The sequence below is a fragment of the Lissotriton vulgaris genome, chromosome 12, assembly GCF_964263255.1.
Source record: "Lissotriton vulgaris chromosome 12, aLisVul1.2, whole genome shotgun sequence".
NCBI classification, from domain to species: Eukaryota; Metazoa; Chordata; class Amphibia; order Caudata; family Salamandridae; genus Lissotriton; species Lissotriton vulgaris.
Genome location: NC_141700.1, coordinates 592,391,121 through 592,415,858, shown reverse-complemented (window position 1 = coordinate 592,415,858; position 24,738 = coordinate 592,391,121). Strand labels below are relative to the sequence as shown.

General features: G+C 44.8%; 1 protein-coding gene across 1 annotated transcript in view; it reads right to left on the bottom strand.

Annotated features, from left to right (window-relative positions):
• Window positions 1-24,738, bottom strand: part of LOC147677797 (ATP-binding cassette sub-family C member 12-like) — a 1,863,878-nt gene that overhangs the window by 831,908 nt on the left and 1,007,232 nt on the right. Inside the window, exon 20 of the mRNA XM_086945587.1 lies at window positions 11,778-11,881. Within this exon, the coding sequence (XP_086801713.1) occupies window positions 11,778-11,881 (104 nt within the window). The remainder of the gene's footprint in view (window positions 1-11,777; window positions 11,882-24,738) is intronic.

Below are 24,738 nucleotides of genomic sequence, written 5' to 3'. Positions count from 1 at the left end.
GAAATATATTAAATCCACTTTATTTATGCTGGGGAGACCGGAACTTTTCAACGACTCAACCAACATCAGAAGGGAGGATATCAGATGGATTAAGCAGGCATTTTTGGAGAGGGCTTGTATGGCAAGAGAAGAGTTGGAATTGAGGAAACCCATGGTAAGGGCACACATAGTTTTAACGACCTCGCCCGCCTTGGAACCATACTTAAAAGTTGTGACTAATCCACTCCATAGACTCTTACTCACAAAATTCAGGATGAACTTAATTCAGTACTCTTTAGGAAATTTCCCTGTGTGGGCAAAACCTGAAGATGGTCCGCCATGTGGATGTGATCAATTTTCAGTCCAAGATACCCTCCACTTTATATTTTTCTGTGGGTTCTATAGTAGTGAAAGGGCAAAATACCTACTCCCTGTCCTGAAAGCGGCGGGTTTTACTCAAATAAGGCCAGCTTTAATTTTCCTCCAAATGCTGGCAGATACTCACACTATGTTTAGTGTTGCTTGTTATTTAACTGCTGCATTTAGATCAAGGAAGAAAAGATTACCCCAGATAGACCTATTTTAATATAAATTCGATCTTAAATGGAGAAATTTTTAACATTTGTAAATATACTTGCATATTTTGTTAATTTTTGTAACAACCTGATGAAATGAAGTCAATAAGTAGAAAATGTTTGTAATGAGATCACGTGATGTTTTTTAAAAATAATTGTATTTGTATTGTGTCCTTTTATGATTTTAACAAAAATCGAATAAAGAGTATTTTGACTGAATTCTCTCCACACGTTGAGAAAGCTAGGAAAAACTTCAATAAAGCTGTTTCTGCTTACCTCAGAGACCATAGGATGGGCTCCATCTATAACAACAATCTATGTTTTGATATGGATGACAACTACAGATGTGATGGAGTTCACTTCGCAGATGAAGGAAACAGAGTATTTCTCAACAACCTTAATCTGTGCATCCGCACTTACATGTAGCTCCAACAAAGTCATAATGAAAACAAGGGATCTTTTTAGAGCCACCTTATAACCCAACAGTGAATCTTATTTTTTTTAAAACATACATTCTTTTTTTTAATTTTTTAAGGATTTGCGAACCTGTTGCGAATCCGCAAAACAAAAGCACAAATTCAATGTACTACAACACAAGTACTACAACACAATACACTTTTCAAGTGTAACTTTTTTTCAAAATAAAATTACTTACCTGTCAAAATGTATGTAATTATTAACTTCAATCTCACTGACTCTATAAAAAACTTTAGAAATGCAACACCACATTCTAAATCACATACCATTAATTTATTTATTTAAGGTAGATCCGTGAATCCACCACAATGGTAAAACAAGCTGCTTAGCACTCCTTCAAGATAAGCCTGAAGGCTGCTCTCCACACTACCATGTTGAGAGCTTTCTATGGTTATCAAAGGCCACTAAAGTCACCATAAGAGTTGCCTAGATTAGTGCAAGGTGCATCACTTAAATAAGTGTGCACCATATACTAAGCCAGCCTTCTACAATGTTTGAACGCTCCTCTATCAGTCACCCAATCATGAAATCATGAACTCATCCCGGTTGGGGACCTCAACACAAGACACTTAGGCCAGTCTATTGGGCACCAGAAAGATGCCCATCAGATGACTATAAAAGCCTGCTTCAATGAATTTAAACTCTAAACATACAACCAACAGAGTCAACTAAACAGTGGAAGGCCACTCGCATTGAGAAATATCTCCACTTTGGACTACCTGTTCATGAGTACACAATTATATGGTAGTTCAATAAACTTACATGTACAAAGTCACTCAGAAAGTGACTATCACCCTTTGAGGCCACTCCCTCCCCACAACCTAATGTGTATACCTGTCACCCTGGGGAGTGGTCTGTATGCAGAATCCATTTTCTAACCACAACCTACAGCGCAAAAACATCATCCTGGGGAGTGAAAGAAACCACTCCCTCAACACATCCTACAGCGCACACCTCTCACCCTGGGAAGTGGTCTTTGAGGTGAAGCCAATTCCCCACAAAACCCTAAACGTAAGCAAAGAAAAACACCCCCTCTCTACACCCTACGGTACACAGTCGTCATCCTAGGGAGAGCTGCGATGGGGTTCCGACTCCTATGTCGAGGAAAAAAAAAAAGAATTATCCCAGTTCCATTAGCCGATATCAGCCTCAGGGACCCCATCACCTAAGATTTGATCTTTTTTTATTACAAAAAAAGGAGAGGGGCCGATTCGCCCCCCTCCCAGGCCATTTTTGGACCCAGGGACCCCATGTCTGGGACCTGCCCTGCCTTTTTTTTAAAATATTTAAGAGGGGGGCCATGTGGCCCCCCTCTTCAGGCCAATTTTAGCCTGGGGACCCCATCCCCTGGGGCCTGGCCTCATGTTGGGGACCCCATCACGTTTAAAGCCCTGGTGAGGTGGTTCCTGGGGCTGGGGGTCATAACAGAACCCCACCCTGCATTTATGTTTGGCCCAGGGAGGTGGTGGTCTCTGGGGTAGTGTGGAGTACAGGAGCCCCCGACACATCATTTTAATTATTGTTGCCCTGGGGAGGTGGTGGTGCCTGGGGCTTGGGGAGCACGAGCCCCCCCCCACATCCAAAAATTAAAACCCCAGTGAGGTTGTGGTTCCCGGGCCAGTGGGGGGCTCCTTTTTACCATTAAAAAGCCCCAGGGAGGTGATGGTCACCAGGGTTGTAGGAGCCAGCGTGGCCCAGCATGTATATTGAACAGTGTCCACCCGGGGGCTTAATTAAATGAAGCACAGGAGACCGCGCTTCGTTTTTTTGGGTGGTATACAGATCCTGCCAAAAAGTTTTTTTTAAATGCTTCTTTTGGGCCCTCGGGGTCCCTGTGGGACCTCCAGACAGGACCTATGGGGTCAGGGTGTGTCTACCATGCCCCCTTTTCTAGTTTTTTTTACTTGGGTTCTTGTTACTTGGATCAACCAAGTCACAAGATGGCTACCAACAATTCCTAGTTTGAAGTGTTGGCAGCCAAACAGATTCAAACTTCTGCTCGGGAGGGTTCACGGATCCACTATGGTAACCAAATACTAATATTTTTATGTATAATTTTCCCTGCAAATATAGAACAAATTCAGACAATTTTAAAAAAAGGTAGTTTTTTTCACCAAGCCCTACCTTTTTGCGAAATGTATTGTAATTTCGTTCAGCAGTTCGGGCTGTAGCCTTGTCTAAAGTTTCCTATAGAAATTAACATGGAGAAAACATGTTTTGGGACCTGCCATTTTTCGTTGGCCCCCCCCTTGACGAATCACCCCAAAACTTTAAAGACAGGAGTTGACCCCGGCGCCCCTGAGTTTAGAAGATTTTGCAAAGATTCGTCAAATGGCACCAAAGATATTGGCAAAAGAGAAAACACTTTTTGAATAGAAACAAGGTTCTGACTATAACGACCTACTATATATGTGTATGTGTGTGTGTGTGTGTGCGTGTGTGTGTGTATATATATTTATATACATATATATGTGTTTATATGTGGGAAACCATCTCTGGAGCCTGCCTTTTACTTATTTTTTTTTTCATTTCAAAACAAGGAAGAGGGTCCATGCAGCCCCCCTCCTGGGCTGATTTTGGGCCCAGGGACACCATCTCCTGGGGCCTGGCCTCACTACTGGGTACCCAGAGCACCCATTTGCCCATTTTGAGGACAGCAGGGGATCCTGAAGGCCCAGTGGTCCCTGCTGGCTTTCCGCATCCTCCGGGATCCGGTATTGCTTTTGGACAGAGAGAGCTGTGAACATGCAGCTCCTTCTGTCCCAAAGCAAATCTCCTCTGCTTTCAACAACTGAGAGCATTTTTATTGCTCTTGCTTGTTGTAAGAGGAGCAAAGTTTGCTATGGTTTGGTGAGAGTGATGCTGCCGATAAGCCATAGCAAACGGCAATGTCCCGGGTGGGTGTCCTGGGACATTCCTGAAGCCAGCCGTGGGGAATTGTGGGCCCCAGGGCCATGTTGGCTCTAGGAGGGGTGCTACATGACCCCCTCTGTAATGGGGTTAATGGGGTTGACAGTCCAGTAGTTGGGGTGGGCGGAGCTAGGTGGGCAGAGGGGAAGAGGTGGGGACAGGACAGGAAGGGACCAGTTAGAGTAGGGACGGGGACCCGTATAGACGTAGTAATAAAGTGTTGAGAACTACACCAGTCTGTGTCCGTGTATTATTGGCCTAGGACACGACAGCTGGCGACGAAGGTGGGATGCAGCAGTGAACCCGCCAGAGCAAACCCCGTCCCGCAGCGTGGAGCGTCCTGAGCTCCGCTGCAGTCGCGACCCTGCGGCGCTCAAGGAGAAGCCCCCAGGAGTAGTCCAGCGACCCAAGGAGAAAGCCGAGAGGCGACGTCAGAGCGCTGGTGAAAGCGCCCGAGAAAAGGAGCCAGTCGCGCTGGACGCGCGAGACCCGCCCGCAACAGAAAGAGCAGCGTGTGAGCGCCCAAGCGCCCAGGAAGGAAGCGCCGGCCGCGCGGGACGCGCGGAGCCCAGGAACGCGAGAGCAAAGCGGGCACCAGAGCGACGCTGCCCCAGCGCCTTAGCGGCCCAGCGAGAGCCAGAAAGGTGCCCCACCAGCGTGAGGTGAAGTGCCCTGCAGCCGGCACTGCTGCCGGCGGGAAAACGAAGACGAGTGACAAACGAGGCCCAGGAGGCCAAGCTGAGTAGAGGAACACACAGCATAAACTTACCTCGACCCTGCCCGAGCAGCAGAAGACCGAAACCGTGAGTCCAGTGGCCCAGAGAGTGTGTGCCTGAAGCGAGGGGAGAGACCTCGTGTGCTGCATAGGGGGCGGCCATCTTAAGGTCAGGCAGCCCGAAAGACAAGCTCTATCTGATTGAAGGGCGGCCATCTTTGGGTCAGGCGAAAACCCAAAACAAGCACTGGCAACATAAAACTGATGTACTGTGACCTGATAGTCAAGCAAACCTTATCAAGTGAGCGCTAGCAACAGGAAACAAACAAGCATTGGTGGCTGCAGTGAACATTGGTAGAAGTAAACGTCAGTAACGGCGACCAGAGTCAAGCGCAAGCCCTGAAGGCCCACCGCCAAAATGTCCAACCCTCCCGCGCAAAACGCACAAAACCCTCCCGCGCAAAGGGAAGTCAAGGGAGGCACACACCTGCGAGCGCCAGAACCCTTAACAATCACAACAGGAAGTAGCATGGGCCTAAAATGGCAAGAATGGCTAGAGGACTTTGAGGACTATATTGAAGGGTCCAGAATTGAGACAGACAAAGACAAGATAATAACCCTTCGCAATCTAGGAGGGCGTGAGATCAGCAAGATAGTGCGAGAAATCCCAACCGACGACGGCGACACCTATGCCAAGGTGAGAGAAGTATTGAATAACCGTTTCTTGCACAAAAGAAATGTTGATTACGAGCGACACAAGTTTCACCAACAGCGCCAGGACAAAGAAGAGCCGCTGACCTCCTTTATACATCGACTACGACGTCAGTCCCAATACTGTGACTTTACAAATTTCTCACCGGATGCAGCCATCAAGTCCCAAATAATCTCTGGGTGTCACTCGGAGTCGCTGAGACGACGACTGTTGAGGAAACCGCAAGAGCTTGCAGAAATTGAAGAAAATTCCCGGCTGTATGACCAGGCCGAAGAAAATGCGGCGGACATCGAGGTTAAGCCCAGCACTAGCCGCGAACATGCCAACCGTGTCTCTGACCGACGACATGGAAGACAGGAATATAGAGGCAACCCGCGTGACAGGTCACGCAGATCCAGATTCTCACCCAGACGTCGACCGGACCACAGACCAAAAGATTCCGAGAGGATAGATCGACGGCCTGAACGCACGAGGCGGTGCTTCAGATGCGGGTACGACTACCCTCACATTGACTCTTGCCCTGCTATGGGCCAACGCTGCCGAAAATGTGGACGATCCAATCATTTTGAGGCTATGTGCAGTGATTATCACAAAGAGAAACGCGGCAACAATGACCGACGTGCCAGCCAGCAGAGACCCTCGCGATCTGAAACCAAACGGCATCATGTCAGAGCCGTTCAGGGTGAACCTGCTAGGTCCCCTGCGTCTTCTCACTCCAGTCACGAATCTAGACGCTCCAAATGGGATCGTCGCTCTCCCTCAAGGGACTCCAGATCTTCCTCATCCAGGCGATCTTCCTACACTACAGAATACATCAACATCGCTGGCAACGATCAGCTCAAACGCTACCCACGGCTCGACATCATGGTGGGTAACCATGCAGCAAAATTCGTAATGGACAGTGGCGCATCGCTCAACTACATCTCAGTTGCCGAACACGATCGAATGGTTCCCAAGCCTCAATTGCGCTTTGCACCCGTCCGGGTGTACACCTGGATGTCAAGGAAACCACTCCCGTGCCTGGGCAAGTTGGACACCACCCTCACGCATGGCGACATCACTGTCCCGGCAGTCATCCATGTCATCAAAGGGCCTGATGCCGACTGCCTACTGAGCCTCCCCACGGCTGAACGCTTGCGCCTGGTGCATATCCTATTCAACGTGAATGACAGTTCCAACTATGCCTTGAAATTTCCATCACTGTTCCAGGGCCTGGGCAAACTGAAAGGCCGGCAAGTGCATCTGCACATCAATGAACGAGTCAAGCCTGTAGCTCAACATCCGCGACGAGTGCCTTTTCATCTGCAATCCGCTGTGGCCCAAGAACTGCAGGACCTCTTGGACGCTGACATCATCGAACGCACCGAGGGGCCCACTCCCTGGGTGTCCCCGGTGGTCATTGTCCCCAAAAAAGGGACCCCCGACAAGGTCCGTCTCTGTGTGGACATGCGCCTGCCGAACACGGCTATCGAAAGGGAGAGGCACCCCGGTCCACACCTGAGCGACATGATTACGGCACTCAATGGAGCTACGGTATTTTCCAAACTGGACCTCAACAAGGGCTACCACCAGCTCAAACTCGATGACAGCTCTCGTTCCATCACCACCTTTGCCACGCACCTTGGTCTTTTCCGCTACAAACGGCTCAGTTTTGGCGTCTCCTCAGCCGCCGAAATCTTCCAAGAGGCGATACGTCTGATCATCCACCACATACCAAACTCCCTTAACTACAGTGATGACATCCTGGTATACGGTACGGACCTCCGGGAGCACGACATCGCCCTTGACCGTGTTTGCCATGCTCTAATGGACGCAAACTTGACTCTCAACAAAAACAAATGCGAATTTCATCAGTCAACCTTGAAATTCTTCGGTCACATCTTCTCATCAAATGGCATGAAACCAGACCCCGACAAGGTAGCCGTGCTCAACAACACCAAGAGCCCGACCGACGTGAACGATCTGCGCTCCTTTCTCGGAATGGCGAGCTACTGCGCTCGTTACATTCGTGACTATGCCACGATAAGCCACCCACTGAGACTCCTCACGAAGGCTAGCCAGCCTTTCGACTGGACCCCGGAATGCGAGCGCGCATTCAGAGACATCAAACATGCTGTGGAATCGTCTGATTGCCTTTCATACTTCAATCCCAGGAGAAAAACTGAGATCACTGTGGACGCCAGCCCAGTGGGTTTGGGGGCGATCCTGGCTCAATATGTCGACGACTCGGAACAACGGAGAATCATCGCTTACGCCAGTCGAAGCCTCACTGATCCAGAAAGGAAGTATTCCCAGCCTGAGAAGGAGAGCCTGGCCGTCGTGTGGGCGTGCGAGCACTTCCACATCTTCATCTATGGGAAACACTTCACACTCATAACTGACCACCAAGCACTCGTCACGATCTATGGCAATTCGAAGTGCAAGATGCCCCCCAGGATCGAGCGGTGGGGCCTCCGTCTGCAAGAGTACACGTTCACAATTGTCCACAAACCGGGGAAGGGGGAGAACCCAGCTGATTACATGTCCCGCCACCCCCGGGAATCCGCAGAGACAACACCTTCCATCGCGGAAGAATACATTCATTTCGTGACTAGTCATGCTCGCCCACCAGCCATACCCATGCACACCATCAGGGAAGCAACCAACCAAGACACCACCCTACAGATTGTACTGAAGCGCATACAATCCAACAGGTGGAGGTATCACCCACAGGAAGAAGAAGAGAATCCTGACACCAAGAAAGAACTCCAGGCCTTCCGACATGTCTCTGACGAACTCTCAATAACTGAGGACGACCTCCTTCTAAGAGATCACAGAATAGTCATCCCAGCAACCCTGAGACAAGGAGTAGTCGACCTAGCGCACGAGGGTCATCGAGGGGTCGTGTCCACTAAGAGAGCACTGAGAGAGCGTGTCTGGTTTCCAGCTCTAGACCAGATGGTCGAGGACACTTTGAAAGACTGTCACCCCTGTCAACTGACCAGTCACATCAACCCGCCTGCACCCCTACAGATGACCCCATTACCCGACGGGGTGTGGCAGGAAATTGCCATGGACTTTTATGGGCCCCTACAATCAGGGAAATACATAGTTGTCATCATGGATGAATACTCCAGGTTCCCGGTAGCCCAGTTCATCTCGTCCACTAGTGCCACCTGCACCCTCAAGGTACTTGAAGAAGTCTTCGCAACCTGGGGCGTCCCCAAAGTCATCAAAACGGACAATGGGCCCCCATTCAATGGGCACGAATTCAGCGACTTTGCGAAACAAATGGATTTCCAGCACCGCAAAGTCACCCCACTCTGGCCGCAAGCCAACGGCACCGTTGAAAGATTCATGTCCACCATCAAGAGAACTTTCCAACAAGCCACGGCCGAGAAGAAGGATCTACAGTCGGCACTGAATGAAGTCCTCTGTGCCTACAGGACCACTCCTCCCTCCACGACAGGACAATGCCCTGCCACCCTCATGCTTGGGAGGACAATGAGAAACCGGATCCCAACATGGGAAGGAGCACTGAAGAAACCCCTCTCGGATCAGCAGCTCAAAGACATGGCTGCAACGGATCAGTATCGCAAAGAGAAGATGAAGGGACATGCTGACCACAAACGGAGGGCGCGGTCACCCTCCCTCAAGGAAGGCGACAAGGTCTTCGTCAAGCAAGAACAGCGCCAGAAGACCGACTGTCGTTTCAAGGACGAGCCTCTTACAGTTGTGCAACAAAAGGGCACCATGGTGACCGCAGAATCAGAAAGTCAGCGAGTCACCCGCAATGCATCTCACTTTAAGAAGTGCCCTCCCGGAAAACATGACTGCCTACCAGCAGCCTCCACGCTTGAGGATCACGATGACCCGGAGGCTGGCGCACCCGACTCTGCACCCTCCATAGTGCGGGAACCAGTAGTAGAGAACATTGTGTCTACACCGGCTCGACCCAGACGTCAAGTGCAGCCTCCAAAGAGACTAATTGAAGAAATGGACTAATTTCTACTTTCACTGCTATTTTGTTAAGAAAGGGGGAGATGTAATGGGGTTGACAGTCCAGTAGTTGGGGTGGGCGGAGCTAGGTGGGCAGAGGGGAAGAGGTGGGGACAGGACAGGAAGGGACCAGTTAGAGTAGGGACGGGGACCCGTATAGACGTAGTAATAAAGTGTTGAGAACTACACCAGTCTGTGTCCGTGTATTATTGGCCTAGGACACGACACCCTCCATTACAGTAAACTTGAGCAATGCCTTTTAAAAGCACATTTGCAATGGATTATATGAGAGTACGTATTAGGAGCTGATTGACCCTGAACTTTGAAAACTGATAAAAGATAAGAAATGAAGTGATGGATGTTATTCAAAACAGTGTTTTGCACGTAAATCCTCTTTTGCTGTTGATGACTCTAGCATGAAACACATAATGCCACCTTATCAGGACTGCCTGCTACGAAGTAAATCTGTTTTTACCTACCTTCTGACTGGATGGGCCTGTTTATTACTCTGTGAAGACCTAGTGATTTTCTGATGGAATATATGAGGCGTTGACATCGCCTTCAGGTCCCGACCATAAGGCTGCCTGCCCCCTCCATCACAGTTCTTTTGGTTGTGTTGGGAAAAGGGGGTGCCCGCCAGCTGCACTCGATGAAGGATAGAAGATTAGGCATTGTGGCGCCACTGCGGTAATGGGAGGCTTTGCCACTGAACCTGCGGGTGGCCTGCCGGCTGAACATTTCTGGAATACTAGGACTGCAGGCAGGGTTTGTGAGGGTCATGTACACCTGCACTTCAGAATGAAGTATTAACTAAAGCAGGTGTTCACAGAGATAACGAAAATGATTGTTACAAAAGAACAAGGCGAAGTGCTTCCGAAGGAAGTGTGAAATACTTGTCACATAGCCCTACATGAAATTTTTTTTTTTTGAGGCATGGATGGGTGAGCATGTTTTCTCATTTTACTCTGAAAGACACTTGATTATAACTTTTAAATATTATAGGATGCATTGATTTTTGACAAGACATTTGCAAAGCATCTTTCACAATGTAGTCCAATAACACCTGTCATACTGGTATCAAGAGAGTTGAACTCGAGCATTGCCTTTTGAAAACGCATTTGCAATTGATTATATGAAAGTACTGTTTATTAAAAGAGCTGCTTGATCCTGAGCTTTGAAAACTGACAAAAGATAAGAAATGAAGGGATGGATGTTATTTAAAACAGTGTTTTGCACTTAAGTCCGATTTTGCTGTTGATGAATTTTAAAAAGCTCGGAACAGTTAACCCTCCATTTTGCATATGATAAGACCCTAAGGGGGTCGAAACGCATAATGTCAAGTTATCAGGACTGCCTGCTACAAATGAAATCTGTTTTTGCCTACCTTAATATAATTATACGTTATGGCTATGGGGCTATGGCACGGCTTGTTGCACCAAAAATGTTGGACTCTTGCTTGTTCACTTCCTTTTATATCCTTTTGCAAGTGGGCGTTTTGCTCATGGTAAATGCCTTGAGTAATTATATGTGTGCGTACCTCTGGAGCGTCTTTGTGGAGACCAGAGGGATAGGCGAGAAATCGGAGCTTCATATTTTGAGAAAAAAGGGTCAGAAGAGCCTTCCTAGATTAACTGGTGGGGTCAGGAGCATCAAGGCATGCTGGGTTCTACTGGAGGCTACTGGGTTTCCTTATAGGAAACCATAAAAAGGGATCAGCAGAGCTTCATTATGAAGATCTTGATACAGGGATGTTATGAACCTGAATTGGAGTGAATGGGAATGTGGATATGCTAAGTCATCTAATACATCCATGCTTTTTAAAAACATTTTAAAAAACAAAGTTGAAAAATAATATTTGGATGACCATGACTAAATCACACACAACGAGATGATGTATGGAGTGCTGAAACTTTCCAGACACTCACCCCCAGTCACAGATCTGGGTTGAATTCATCATTGTTCTTTAGCTCACACTGCCACCCCAGTTCAGACCCACCTATATGCATATTAGTCTTCACCCTGTGCCTCATATGAGCAAATCACCACACAGGATACATTGAATATTTACACTATGCCAAGAAATGTAATTATAGTTTGTTTAAAAACTATTTTAATAGTGCATTACGACACACAATGTGTGCTAAGAATTACTCATTATAAATGTGGCATACAATTCTGAATATACTAATTTACCATCGCAATAAGATTTTAGTAGCTTCTATGACCCATGGTCAACACTTGATAAGACAATATTCAGAACAATAGGTAGTGCAGTTTTAAATTCTTATCTATTTAATACTAAAACTAGGAAAGGTTTTCCTCAACATTCTTAGACTTGGAACCAATATTTAATCATTTAATGCTTATAGTCTTTTATTACATTTTGCATGAAATGAAAATAAAATGCAACTATTTAAATGTTCAAACTTACCCCTGCACCCTGGTCTATCCAATATCTTATCCACCAAGTGCTGAAGGCAAAGATGCCAATCAGCAACATGAAAAATAGGATAACTAAGACTGCCACTGTGTATCCTGAAAAATAAATATATGTGTTAGTTGTAAATTAGAACTTTTATGCCTGACATAAAAGCATATTGTTTTAAAATAGTTATATACATTTTTAGTTTTTTGCAGCAAATAGATAGTGATTAATAATCTTGACTAGGCTGAAGTAAGATGGAAACAGAAACACAGCACAATAATCAAATTATAATTGTAATACAATCAAAAGAGTGACATCAATCTTTGCTTCTAACTACATTCCAGGTAAACAATAAATGTTTACTTTTGGTCAAACAAACCATTTAAAGTGAATATCTCTCCAATGGAGCCCAGATCTTCTGACCCAGCTCCAGCCGCCTTCTTCCCCTCCTCTGGAAGACTGCAGATTCTAAATTATAGTGAGCCAAAAACCTCGCTCTCCAGTTTACAAAGGTAGGGGTTTTATGACTAATCCATTCTGATGTTATACAAAGCCGCACTAGTGACATAGCAATAAACAGAAGGGCAGATACGTGTCTTGTTCTCTCGCAAGGACCATCACTGTCACAGCCAAGTATGACTAGCTCTGGTGACAGAGCAACCGAGATATTAAGCCTAGAATTAATAAACAATTCTACATCCTGAAGAAATGAAGCAAGTTTGGGGCAGGGAAAGAACATATGTACATCGTTGACAGCAGTTGCCCCCTCTACCTCCCCATTTAGAGATTTTGGCCGGGGTGTAGTAAAGATCAAATAATGCCATGTAGCATTGGAATCGTAGGCTACCTGATATTAACACCCTGCTTGATAATTGTAGGGCCTGGGAGATATCCAGCCCGGTCTTACCCAGCTTTATCTCCACTTAGCATTTTGGGAAGAGAGGTCGTCAGGGAGACCGGAAAGCAAGTGCTGATAAATTACCCCTATTTTTGACCGCTTCAAAATCAGTTCCATTGACGTATTCCTATTAAACAAAGTAGTGGCTTGGGCCTTCAATTTTTCTATATAGCTTCGAATCTGCAGGTATTTAAAAAACTCATGCATATTGAGAGAAAACTTGTCCTTTAAAAATAAAAGAGAGGCCATTGTTCCTTCGGACCCTAAGTCACCCAGAGTCTTTACTCCCTGTGCCATCCACCTAAATGTAATCTGATCTTGGAAGATAGAAGGGAGGAGTCTGGCAGCCGTAAGAGGTGTATAATAATTGATATTAGGAATCGACCATTACGACGGATCTTGTGCCAAACTGAGAACATTGCTAAGGTGACCTTGAACTTGGTCTTCTTATAATACCTAGGCTCAAGTACCTGCAGCAATATCCCCTTAGCATCCTCCCCTAGTCCTATCTCGAAGATAGATCGTCTGCAACATGGTGACAGCACCGCTCTGTCCCCAAACAATGGTAGGGCAAAGTGCTGGAGACGAGCCGACTGGTAGTAAAACACCAGATTTGGCACTGACCAGCCCCCCGATCGTACGGAAGGTGCATCCACCTGGCCGCTCTTCGTGGTTGATGATATCCCCAGAGAAACCTTTTGCAGCACCTTTCCGCCCTGGTGAGACTATTTTGGGAAAATTCCCCCCTGCCGTACAAAGACAGATGCAGATTATCTAGTCTTACCAAAGTAGAGTTAACAGAGTCAATAATGGCCAGAATGTTCAGATCTGCAATGTTATCAACTGCTGTGGTAATTTCAACCCCAAGGTATGACGCACTTCGCACAACTGGCACTTCAGAGGAACCCATGGCTCTTGATTGGATAACCTGCATCTTGGTAACGTTGAGTTTATAGCTAGAAAGCTGGCCATATTGTTTTGCTAGGTATTTAATAGCTGGGAAGGCTGAGGCTACGTTGTTAGTCAGGACTATGAAGTCGTCAGCATAGGCCAACATCTTATACTCTGATATATTGACCCTGGCTGGAAGTATGTACCTAGAGCTCTCAATTTTGCTTAAAAAAGGGTCAATATATAGAACAAACATCAGGGGCGAGCAAGGGCAACCCTGCCTTGTGCCCCTACCAATGCTAAAAGGTCTAGATAATAGGCCTGAGACCGAAAGGGTTGCCTCTGGAGCGATATAAAGTGATTAGACTCAGAACTCAGAACTAAGCCCCTTCCACTGAAGGACTGCCCATAGAAACCCCCAGGCGACCCTGTTGGATGCCTTTTTGGTGTCCAACAGGATCGCTCCGAGGGGAGATTTTGTAACTTGGGTCCAGTCCAAGAGTGCGATTACACGGCGAACATGATCAGCCGTGTCTCGCCCTGGGATGAACCCATGCTGTCACAGTGAGACTAAAGGAGAAATCACCGAGGACAATCTGGTAGCCAAGATTTTGGAGTAGATCTTGATGTCTGTATTAATTAAGGATATCGAATGAAACGACGAGGGGTCCATCTCCGGTTTGCCTTTCTTTTTAAAGAGGATAATTGTGGTTTGGCGTCATGAGTCCGGTATACAGCCGAGTTGGGCCCCACATAGGACTTTTAAAAATTCATGCCTAATCTCTGATTGGAACCGACTATAAAATTCCAAAGGGATAAGGTCAGGGCCAGCGGCTTTGCCGTTAGCCAATGAATTAATCGCCAGTGCAACCTCATCCTATTCTATAGGAGCAGAGAGAACTTCGTTCTGCTGCGCAGTAACATGGGAGGTATTAAGACCCTGAAGAACGGCCCGACTTCGAATTCAAAATCCGGATCCCTAGCTTCCTATATATACACAAAGAACTATAAAACTGCCAAGAAACAGCAATGACCCCCTCCGATGTGTCCTGAATAAGGCCTTGGGAGTCCTCGATCTTTGTAATACAATTAGCCAGCCCTCTCTGCTGGAGTCGTTTGGCCAGGACTCTGCCTGATTTCTCCCCAAACTCAAACATTGTTGAGCGGTACTGCAAATACTTTGCAGCAAGGTCCTGGCCAAAGAACTCCAACAAAGAGGCCCTAACCTTAGCAACCAGTAACTGACTTTGAGATATATCGCAGCCCTCCTTAATTGCACATACTAGTTGAACCTATGCAACCCCCTGTTCCTCGATCCGCCTATTGATTCGATCTCGGATAGATCGCTCCCAGAAGGATGAGAAGCTCTTCGTTTTGCCCCAGACCGCCACCTTTTGCGTATCCCAAATGATGGAACAGGGGGCAATATCTCTATTGAAGAAGAGAAATTCTAGAATCCAATTACTCGTATGATAAATATATGCTTGTTCTAATAGCAGCTTTCTCTGGAATGTCCAAGCCCTCAGCAACTTTGTAATGTGAGCAAAAGGGCAGTTTATAATCAGCAGATTGAAGTCTGTCAAAATCCTGGGCAGGGCTAATATGGAGGTACCATCAACCAATTGATCAGACAAGAAACAACAATCTAGACAAATCATTTTGTTGTGGGGAGCTGAAAAATATGTGTAGCCAACAAGATGTTTGTTGTGGTGGAACCAAAGGTCCGTCAAACAATGCTCTTGGAACAGTGCTTGAAGTGCCCTAAAGACACTAGGTTTATTACCAACATAAGTTTGGCCCCCAGCTAGGTTAAAATTAGTAGACAAGTTAATATTGAGGTCCCCGCAAAAACAGATAGGGCAAGGCCAGAGGGCCAGCTCTACATTTAGATGATGCAGAGCTGCCGGGTCGTCTACATTTGAGGCATATCCAGTGCAGACAGTTAGGGATCTACCGTTAATTAGCAACTCAGAGATTACCCATCTCCCACTACTGTCTTGGGTAGTTTTACTACACGAGCCTGCACCACGTTTTAATAAATTGCAACCCCTCTGATCATGGAGGTCTGACGAGAGCATCCAACTAAAACAAACCTGGGAATTTTCAAGCAGTTACGATTGCTCCAGGGAACATAAGTTTCCTGCAAGCATAATTCCTCTAAACGAAAGGCCTGAGCAACCCTGGAAAACAGTGCCCTTTTCTTGCAATTGTTCAGCCCACAAATATTCCAGGAGCCAATACGAATTTTACCCTGCGCCATTTATACAGAAAAGAAAAAGAATGAAGAAACCTAGTCTGGCTAATGCAAACAGAACAATACCAAACAACAGAGCAGCATCAAGCGCCCCTTCAGAAACTGGGAGCATCCTAATGGTAGCCATATTGACCAATGAGTCGTGATTACAATGTACATTCAAGCTTTTTTTTTTTTTCTCCCGCCAACCCCCTACCCACCCACCCCCCCTCCACCACCACCACCACCACCCCCAACCACAAACCGCCCTCCCAACCCGTGCCCACCTTGAACCCACCCCCCGAGAACCACCCACCCCACCACCCCCTACATTGGGCACCAGGACCTGGGTCCTTGTGATGGAGGAGCTGTCCCCAAAGCACAGAATCCCCAGATGACCTCACCACTATTATCATTTGGGAGGGTACGATCCTTAGGAGGAAAGAGGAAGAAGAAAAAGAAAGCAAAGAAAAAAGCAAGTGAAAGACATAATTCACAATCCTCTAAACCCCAGGACCGCACCCCCTACCCCTTTTAACCCTTTGAAACCTGAGAGAAAGAAAAAAACTGGACTTAACAAGCATTGCACTGCCTAAAGGGAGTTCAAAAATGATTTGGCCTGGGTTTCAGAGGTAAAGAATCTGGTCTGGCCCTGAGCAATAATTTTTAATGTGGATGGAAAAAGTAAAAAAGCGTGGGCCCCTTTTGACTGAAAGAGTGCTATTAGGCAAGGGTTTGCACCTTTGTCCAAGTAGGGACCCTTCCTTATAGTCAGGGTAAGGGAGTTAGACTCCTAAAATAACCCTTGCTCACCCCCTTGGTAGCTTGGCATGAGCAGTCAGGCTTATCTTAGAGGCAGTGTGTAAAGCATTTGCACATACCAAACAGTAATACAGTGAAAGCACTACAAAAGGACACCACACTAGTTTAGAAAAATATCCAATAGTTTTATATATCCAAAACAGGACCACAAATGATAAAAACTCCACCATACAGTTCTCAGAAATCTTCAATAATCAAAAAAAGACTTGAAATATAGTTACTTGAAGTTGATAGCTCCGTCTGGGGCTATCACGGCATCATGAATAACAAAGCCAAACAGTTATGGCTGACCGCGGCATTGCGGGCCAGCTACGGTGTCTGGAAGATCCTCAAAACAGTACCTTTAGAAATGCAGGGCGTCAGCGAGCTCTCGATGAGCCCTCCGAGCCAGCTTCTGCAGGCATCAGTTCCAGAGGCCAATGCAGGAGACATCGGACCCTGGAAGTCAGACGTGTTGCAGATTGTACTCCTCTCGGTTGAAGTCGGGAGTGCTGGTGGGTGTCAGGCTGTGGTGAAAAGTGCAGCACTGTGGCATGCGCTGCCCTTAGGTTGCGGTGCACGTAGCAGCTCGGTGACGGTAGACCAGGGCTGCGGTGCGAAGTGATGCAGTGATAGTCATGGTGCTGGCAGGTCACGGTGCAAGCAGCGGCGTCATTGTTGCTGAAACGCTGTCGTTGGCTGTCAAACTGAAGTCGATGGTGCAGGCATCAATAGGCCAAGGGTGTTGTGCGGGATGAGAATGGTGCGTCGTGTAACTTACAAGCGGTGCCCTTGAACCACAGTGCAAGCAGCGGCATCAATGTCAGTGTTGAGTGATGTCATCGGTGATACCAGGGCGAGGTGGTGGGGAATGCGTTGCCCAAAGGTCACGGTACAAGCAGCAGCTCTGTGGCGATGTCGGGTTGCATCGTCAGTGAAGCCAGGGTTGCATTGCAAAGTGCAGCAGGGCCCCCTGTGGTGCCTTTAGGACACGAGTCAGCAGCAGCGTCGTTGATGGCGTTGGGTTGCTTTTTCTTCTGTTGTAGCACAAAACACACAGTCCCCAGTGCTGGTAACAGGAATTTGAAGTATTTGTTGTTCTTGAGACTTCTTGAACAGGGGGCAAGCTCTACCTCAAGCCCTTAGAGAAACTCACAAAAAGGAAGTTGCAGAAAGTTTAGTCCAGTCCTTTCACGGCCGAAGACAGAAGCAGCCACTGCAGGCCAACGCAGCAAACCACACAGCAAAAGTGGTAGTCCCTCCTCACATCTTCTCCATCTCTTCTTCTTTGCGGTCTACTTAGTTCCAAAAGAGTTCTGAAGTTCTGGGGTCTGGGCCCCAATATGTATACTCCAAAGTCCTTTGTCCTCTCAGTCAGAGAGTGGCTGCGTTTAGTCCAAACCAGTTTGGTCCTCTCTGGCCCAGTTTCCCAGCAGGAGGCGGAGACCAGGCAGACAGGGCCTAGTCACGTGCAGGGGAAATCTCCTTCCACCACTCTAAATACAGACTGGGCCTATTCTGACTGGGTGCTAGTGAAAACTCCATCCACTACTCTGAATGCAACCCTAGTCTATTCAGCCCAACCCTGACTCATCCAGACTCTCTGGAGCCACTACACATCCCCAGCCCCTGTCACTCCAAAGCCAGACAGTCAATACACATCCTATCAGAGGCACACAGGATGGCTAAGCAAGAAAATACCCACTTTCTAAACGTTTTATTTTATAAAACAGAATGTAAACATCACCTTTACTAAAAGATATATCTTTAGATCCAGATTTCAGGTATACTAAACTTTATTTTCTTGTCTGGTGCCAATGGAAAGTAATTTTTAATATGTTATAAATTAACTCCCATGCTTTCCTATGCGACAGAAAGCCTTTCCATAGTGAAACACGAAATGCACTGTAACTCACTACCAGGACAAGACACACACAAACCAGTACATGCTCTACTTTTAACATACAGAGTTCCCTGCCCACAGGGGTACCTTGGGCCTACATTAGGGGTGACTAATATATACGAAAAGGGAAGATTAGGGCCTGGCAAGTGGGTCCACTTGCCAGGTCGACATGGCAGTTGCAAACTGCGAGCAGACTCTGCAGCGGCAGGTCTGAGTTACCTTTTCAGGGTTACTCATGTGAGAGGCACAATCGGTGCTGCAGGCCCACTAGTAGCATTTGATTTACAGGCCCTAGCACACTCAGTGCACTATACTAGGGGCTTACCAGTACATCAAATATCCCAATCATGGAAACACTAATCCATAGTACAAATTTCCCAGAGAGCATTTGCACTTTAGCACTGAATAGCAGTGGGAACATGCCCAGAGTCCGAAAACCAACAGCAGCAGGTCAGGAAAAAACAGGAGGACGGAGCAAAATGTTTGGGAACAACCAAACATGCGTTCTGAAATGGTTTCCATGTCGGACATGCCGGCATGGAAACCAATGCCGCAAACCATGCATCGTAATCCCAAGGGAGGAAAGGCCCGCTCTTTCGAATTACGAGCTGATTCCATCTGGCCGATGGGCTCCTTGAGCCTATCGGAAGCCAGCTGGAATGACCAGCCGGTTTCAATTCCGACAAGCTGATACATAATCAGCGGGTGGAAATTAAAACCAACAATGGGGGTCGGAAAGCCTCCTAGCAAAGGTTGGCGGCTTTCTAGAAAAACAAATACCAAAGTCCTGAGCCACATTCACAAAATAATGTAATCAGTTCAAAAAAAAGTCTTCTTAATCAGTTTTCATGGTGGTTTATTCAGTTGTCATGTATATTCAAATACAATATGCTTCACTCCTTCAACATCACAGGTAGCCAGGTAGCCAACACGTGTTGTGTCTACAGGTATATAACCTCAGACTTAATCAGGGCACAAAACTCCAATATCCAGCGCAGAAGCAGTATGAACGGTAATCGCAAATTCAATCACACGTCTATATTGCTGTCACCTCAAGTACGGCAAAAACCTAAAATCACTATTAATGCAAATATTCAGGGCCTTAGTGCACCCTCCAAATAAGAGGAAAACCCCAGTGGATTATCTGGGGTGTAGGCAAAACAAAGCAGAGAGTACTCCTTTCCGTGTAAATTCAAATGTTAAATTTTTTTAAACAGTAGGAATATAATCACAAAATATAAGTATGTATATTGCAACAAGTACAATTTTGAAAAAACATATAATAAACACAATTATATTTTACAACTGTACATATTTTGCAAATATAGCATGATGCATTTTTTAATTTTTTCTATTGACATTTTGTAAGTTGGTACATATTGTTTCATAAGTACAACATATTGTTTTTCAATTTTAATGTTGTTACAAATGTTTACAAAAATTGGTAAGTATTTATTGACAAAATATATTCTAAAGTTCACAAAACAATAACATAGTTCAATTTTATTACACAAAGTTAATGTATTTTTATTATTATTATTAATAATAATAACATATTAATATTAATAATTATTAGACATAATATGTTTATTTTATTTACATTTGACACACTTTTGTAAACAATAAAAATATTAATACAATGATTGAGTAATTGTTGTGTAACACATATATTTTTTTAATTATAATATGAAATATTAATATGTCATCATGTTTTTGAATATAATTTTACAATAGATAACAAACATAATACTTTTAAAAATATAAGGTATATTTTTGAATATTTTATTAAAATACAATCATACTTTTTAAATAATTATTTAATATTAAATAATTTGTTTAGTCATTTATTTAACAATTTTATAGTTGACATCTTTATTTGGGCCTTTAATTTAGTAACCGCTCGTTGTCTTTTTGGGTATTTAGGAAGAAAGAAGCTTAAGGTTGGGAGCTGCTTCGCGTCTGAGATGGAAAGAGTAATTTTCTTTTATATTTATCTATTTTAAGTGTGTTTTGAAGGTAGTAGTGTTGTGATTAGGGTGCGTGGAGTTATGTTTTGGAAGTTATGGTGTTTATAGTTGTTTATTTCGGTATTAATTGTTAACATTGTGTTTTGGATTTGCGGGCTAGATATAATTTTTGTATTTGTGTTTACTTTACTTTAAAATTGTGGTAATGATGTTTGTAGTGGCAATTTAAAGTATATTATTTGTAAATTTGTTTGGCTGGGAATGTTCGTTTTTCTATTTTAGGTTTTTTGACGAAGCATTTTGGTATCACGGAGCCTTGCATATTTTTTTTTTAAAGGAAGTGTGTATTAGTTATATCAACTAATATTTATTTTATACTTCTTTTAATATTCGGGTTTCCTGGAGCATTTTTTTGACATTTTCGGTTTTTTTATGGTTATTGGATTGTCGATTTTTATCGTAGGATCAAGTTTTTGGCACAGTTGTATTTTTGCATTTTTTTGGGTTCTATTTTTATACATTATGGATTTTGAACAACCAGGATTATTTTGGATGATGTGGAATTTTGTATTACAGCAGTGGAAAAGGTAAGTCTTTTTAAATATATTTCATTGTGGGAGGAAAATTATGTTATTTTATATACTGTAGTTGTTTTGTTGTTTAATTATTTTGTCTATATATATATATATATTTTTATAAAATAAAAATATATTAGACAAAATAATTATTTTGTTGATTTCAAAAAATGCACAGACTAGACCAGAGTTTTTGCTATAATTTTTAAGTACTCTAGGCCTCTTGTTGAAGGATAAAGTTGTTCTTGTTGTTGAAGATACTGATATATTTGAGCAGTTTGTCTAGATAGTTTGGGTTTTAATTGAATGACAGATTGTTCCATTCTTAATTCTTGGAAGCTTTGTTCTTTTTGTATGACAAGTCAGAGTTTATGTAGGGTAGGAGTGCTTTGTCCTATAGAAGATAGGAAAGCATTATGCCAACCCTCAACTGTGTTATTTGTTTTGGCTTCTTGGTAAAGTGTAGTTAGGTACACATTCCACAAAGGAATTTGGAATTTAGGTTGACGTCTATGGCCTGATCTGTGTAATCTCCCCACCCAGGTATCCTCAAATTAATCTAGGAGGGGAGATAATTTTTGTTAATTTTGTAGGTAAAATGGACTTTCTAATAAAATGTTATAGTGCTCAATCACATCTGTGACTGGTACACAGGACAGGGCTATTAGGTGTTTAAGTTGGCATGTAAAGGTAATATTTGTTGCATTTTCCACACTAAGGGGCCCATTAGGATGGCAGGAGGCTTTTATCCGCCCGCCACCCTAGCGGTGTTTGGACCGGCTGCCAGTGGTGTGGTGGTTAAGCACCGGCAATTAGGATGCCACCGCCACCGTGGCAGTGGCATCCTCCATTTCCAGCATTGTGGTGAGTGGTGCTCACAGCAACGCCCGCCACAATGCTGGGAATGCACTGTATGCTTTGTCATGTACAAGGTGACAGGCACCACGAGGTGCCTGCCACCATGTCAATGACAATGCAGAGGGGTACCATAGATACCCCCATTTGCACCCCACATCCCCCAATACCCTGCGGGCCCGCAACGCCCCCATAAGAATATTCTGCATGCCTTTCCGAGGCAGCAATGCCGCCACGGAAAGCAAGTTCCCGCACCCATGCTAATAGGGATGGTGGTGTTTAACATATACCGCCACCATATTTAACCCTTTTCCGCCCGGTCGACTTGTCGACTGGGCGGAAAAGCAGCGGATGGTATTTCTGTCGGACGCTTTACTCCAGCCATTCTGATATGGAGGGGGAAATGGGTGGCGGGCGGGTAAGGATGTAGGACGGATCGCCACCGCCATGTGGGTGGTGGCAATCCGCCCTACATCCTAATGGACCCCTAAGTGCAGATTTCTGTAAATGTCGCCACAAACATTGCTTGAAAAGAAGGAACATTCTAGTATAGTAGTGTGGGGGTATTATTTGAGGATAGATTTTATAATGGCTTGGTCAAATCATATTACTATTCTTTGAGGAAAGAAGTCGTTTGTTTTGTGCTTTATTTTTTGCTAACATTTCAATATATGTTGTATTCTGTTTGTTTGGTAACAAAGCATATATATAAATGGAATGCAAGTGTTATGATATTGCCCATGAATACTGTACAGTTGGTAGAATGGTTTAGGGCATGTGCTAAAGATGCCATCCATCATCCAAGATTGGCTTTGATGAAGTTTATTTATATTGTTTGCTGTAGCAAACATAATAATCCTTTTATCATATGTTTGTCATCAAAGAAAATAAAAGGTTCATCATTATGTGTTATACTAAGTTCTGGGGGAATTATGAAATCCTGAAATTTTTAGGTGTAGGTATTGTTGGTCTTGTAGATTTTTTGGTTCTAGCTATTGTTCTTTTAATAGAGGGTATTGATGGTAATTGACCTCTTGCTTCTCTAGGAAGTTTAGGTACCAGTTCTTTTAGTATAACATTTGGAATGTAGCGGGTTTGGCAAGTAAAATTGTTCTTAACACGTGGTTGGACGTCATTCGAAAACATAGCATTCTTTGCTTACAAGAGACCTGGCTCTTGGATGAGGTCCATATCATTGGTTACCAAACTTTCCACTCTCCAGCCACCCCTTCGACACAGGGTCGTAACAAGGGGGGTCTTTGTATTTATGTATCAACAACGGGGGATGCTAAAGTGCACAAGTTTCAGTCAAATCTGTATTACCAAATCCTAACCTTTAAATGGGGCTCTTTGCATAATATCATCTTAGTGAATTTTTATAATAACATACCGAGCACCGAGATGGAGCCCATTATGGCAAAAATCCTGAGTTCCATTAATAAGTTAGGTGAAGAAATTATAGGGGAAAAATTGATTATTTGGGTGGGGGATTTTAACTGCACCACCTGCCCGTATCATGAACTAAGTTTGTGCGGCCAGGCATATTATGGGGAGGATGGTCCCACACACTTCATCCATACCAAGATGGGGAGCCTCCTTAACGACACCGTCTTTCACTTTGACCTGTCATTTATTAACCAGGTATGTTTACCACCTGTCCCTTTCGAGCCAACCTTTAATGGCCGTGGCTGTAACTCTACTATAGATTTCGCCCTAATTTCCTCTATCACACCTGGGCTTATAACCCACTGGGAAACGGGGAAAGTCCCGCTGAGTGACCATTACCCGCTAATCTTTAACGTAAATGTGTTGGGGCTACAAAGTAAAAAACCTACTACCTGTGTATACCCGCCCAAAATTAACCTCACCAAAGAAAACGGCTATGTTGTTAAATGGGAAAAGATTCAACCCCTAGGATTTCTCCAAAATCTAGTTTCATCATGCGCAGCTGACATCTCAGCATGCCTCGAAGAAAATAATAACCCAAAAGAGGTAATGGCTGCCTTTTCCAATATTCAACACAACATTAAAAATCTCTTGGTACGAGCACCCAAAGGGAATACTAAGAAATCCCCAGGGTGGTTCGATAGCAAATGCACTGCCGCTCTGAAAGAGCTAAAAAGGGTCTTGTGCCTAACACCTAAAAACTTAGATCTCATTCGTCAGACCAGGAGATTATATAAAACAGCAATTAAAGATAGGAAAGCTAAACTGAAAAGTGAGGCTTGGGAGTCTTTAATGGAGGCATCCAGACAGAGAAATAGCTCTGCCTTCTGGAAGGTGGTTAAATCTTCGTATAAATCGACTAATAATAACGAGAATACCATGGATGTAGCCATAGATGGTGACACTTGGGTAAACCATTTCAAATTACTGTACAACCGCCCCACCCCCGGTGTAAGCTTATCCACTGAAGGGGTGTGTCCCCGACCATCTCCACCAAGGGCAGTCCTTAATAATCCTGGTGTTCTTTCTCACCCTAGCCCATTTCCCATAGACATAACGTTTACCCATCAGGAAGTATATGATGCCATTAGGGAAAGCGCATCTGGCAAAGCGCCAGGACCGGACTGCACTCCGGTGGACGCCTACAAAGCAGAACTTGATTTTTGGGCCCCTTTGCTTACCAACGTTTTAAACAAGGGAAATCAGTGCGGGTTCATCTCTACCTGGCCAGACGCCATTGTGGTGCCTATTTTTAAAAAAGGTAACAGAGATGATCCAACCTGTTACAGGCCAATATCCCTGCTAGACGGTCTGATGAAGGTGGCTGGAAGGATAATTTTAAAAAGAATTCAAGTTTGGGAGGAAAACCAACAAGTGGTATCAAACCTCCAATATGGG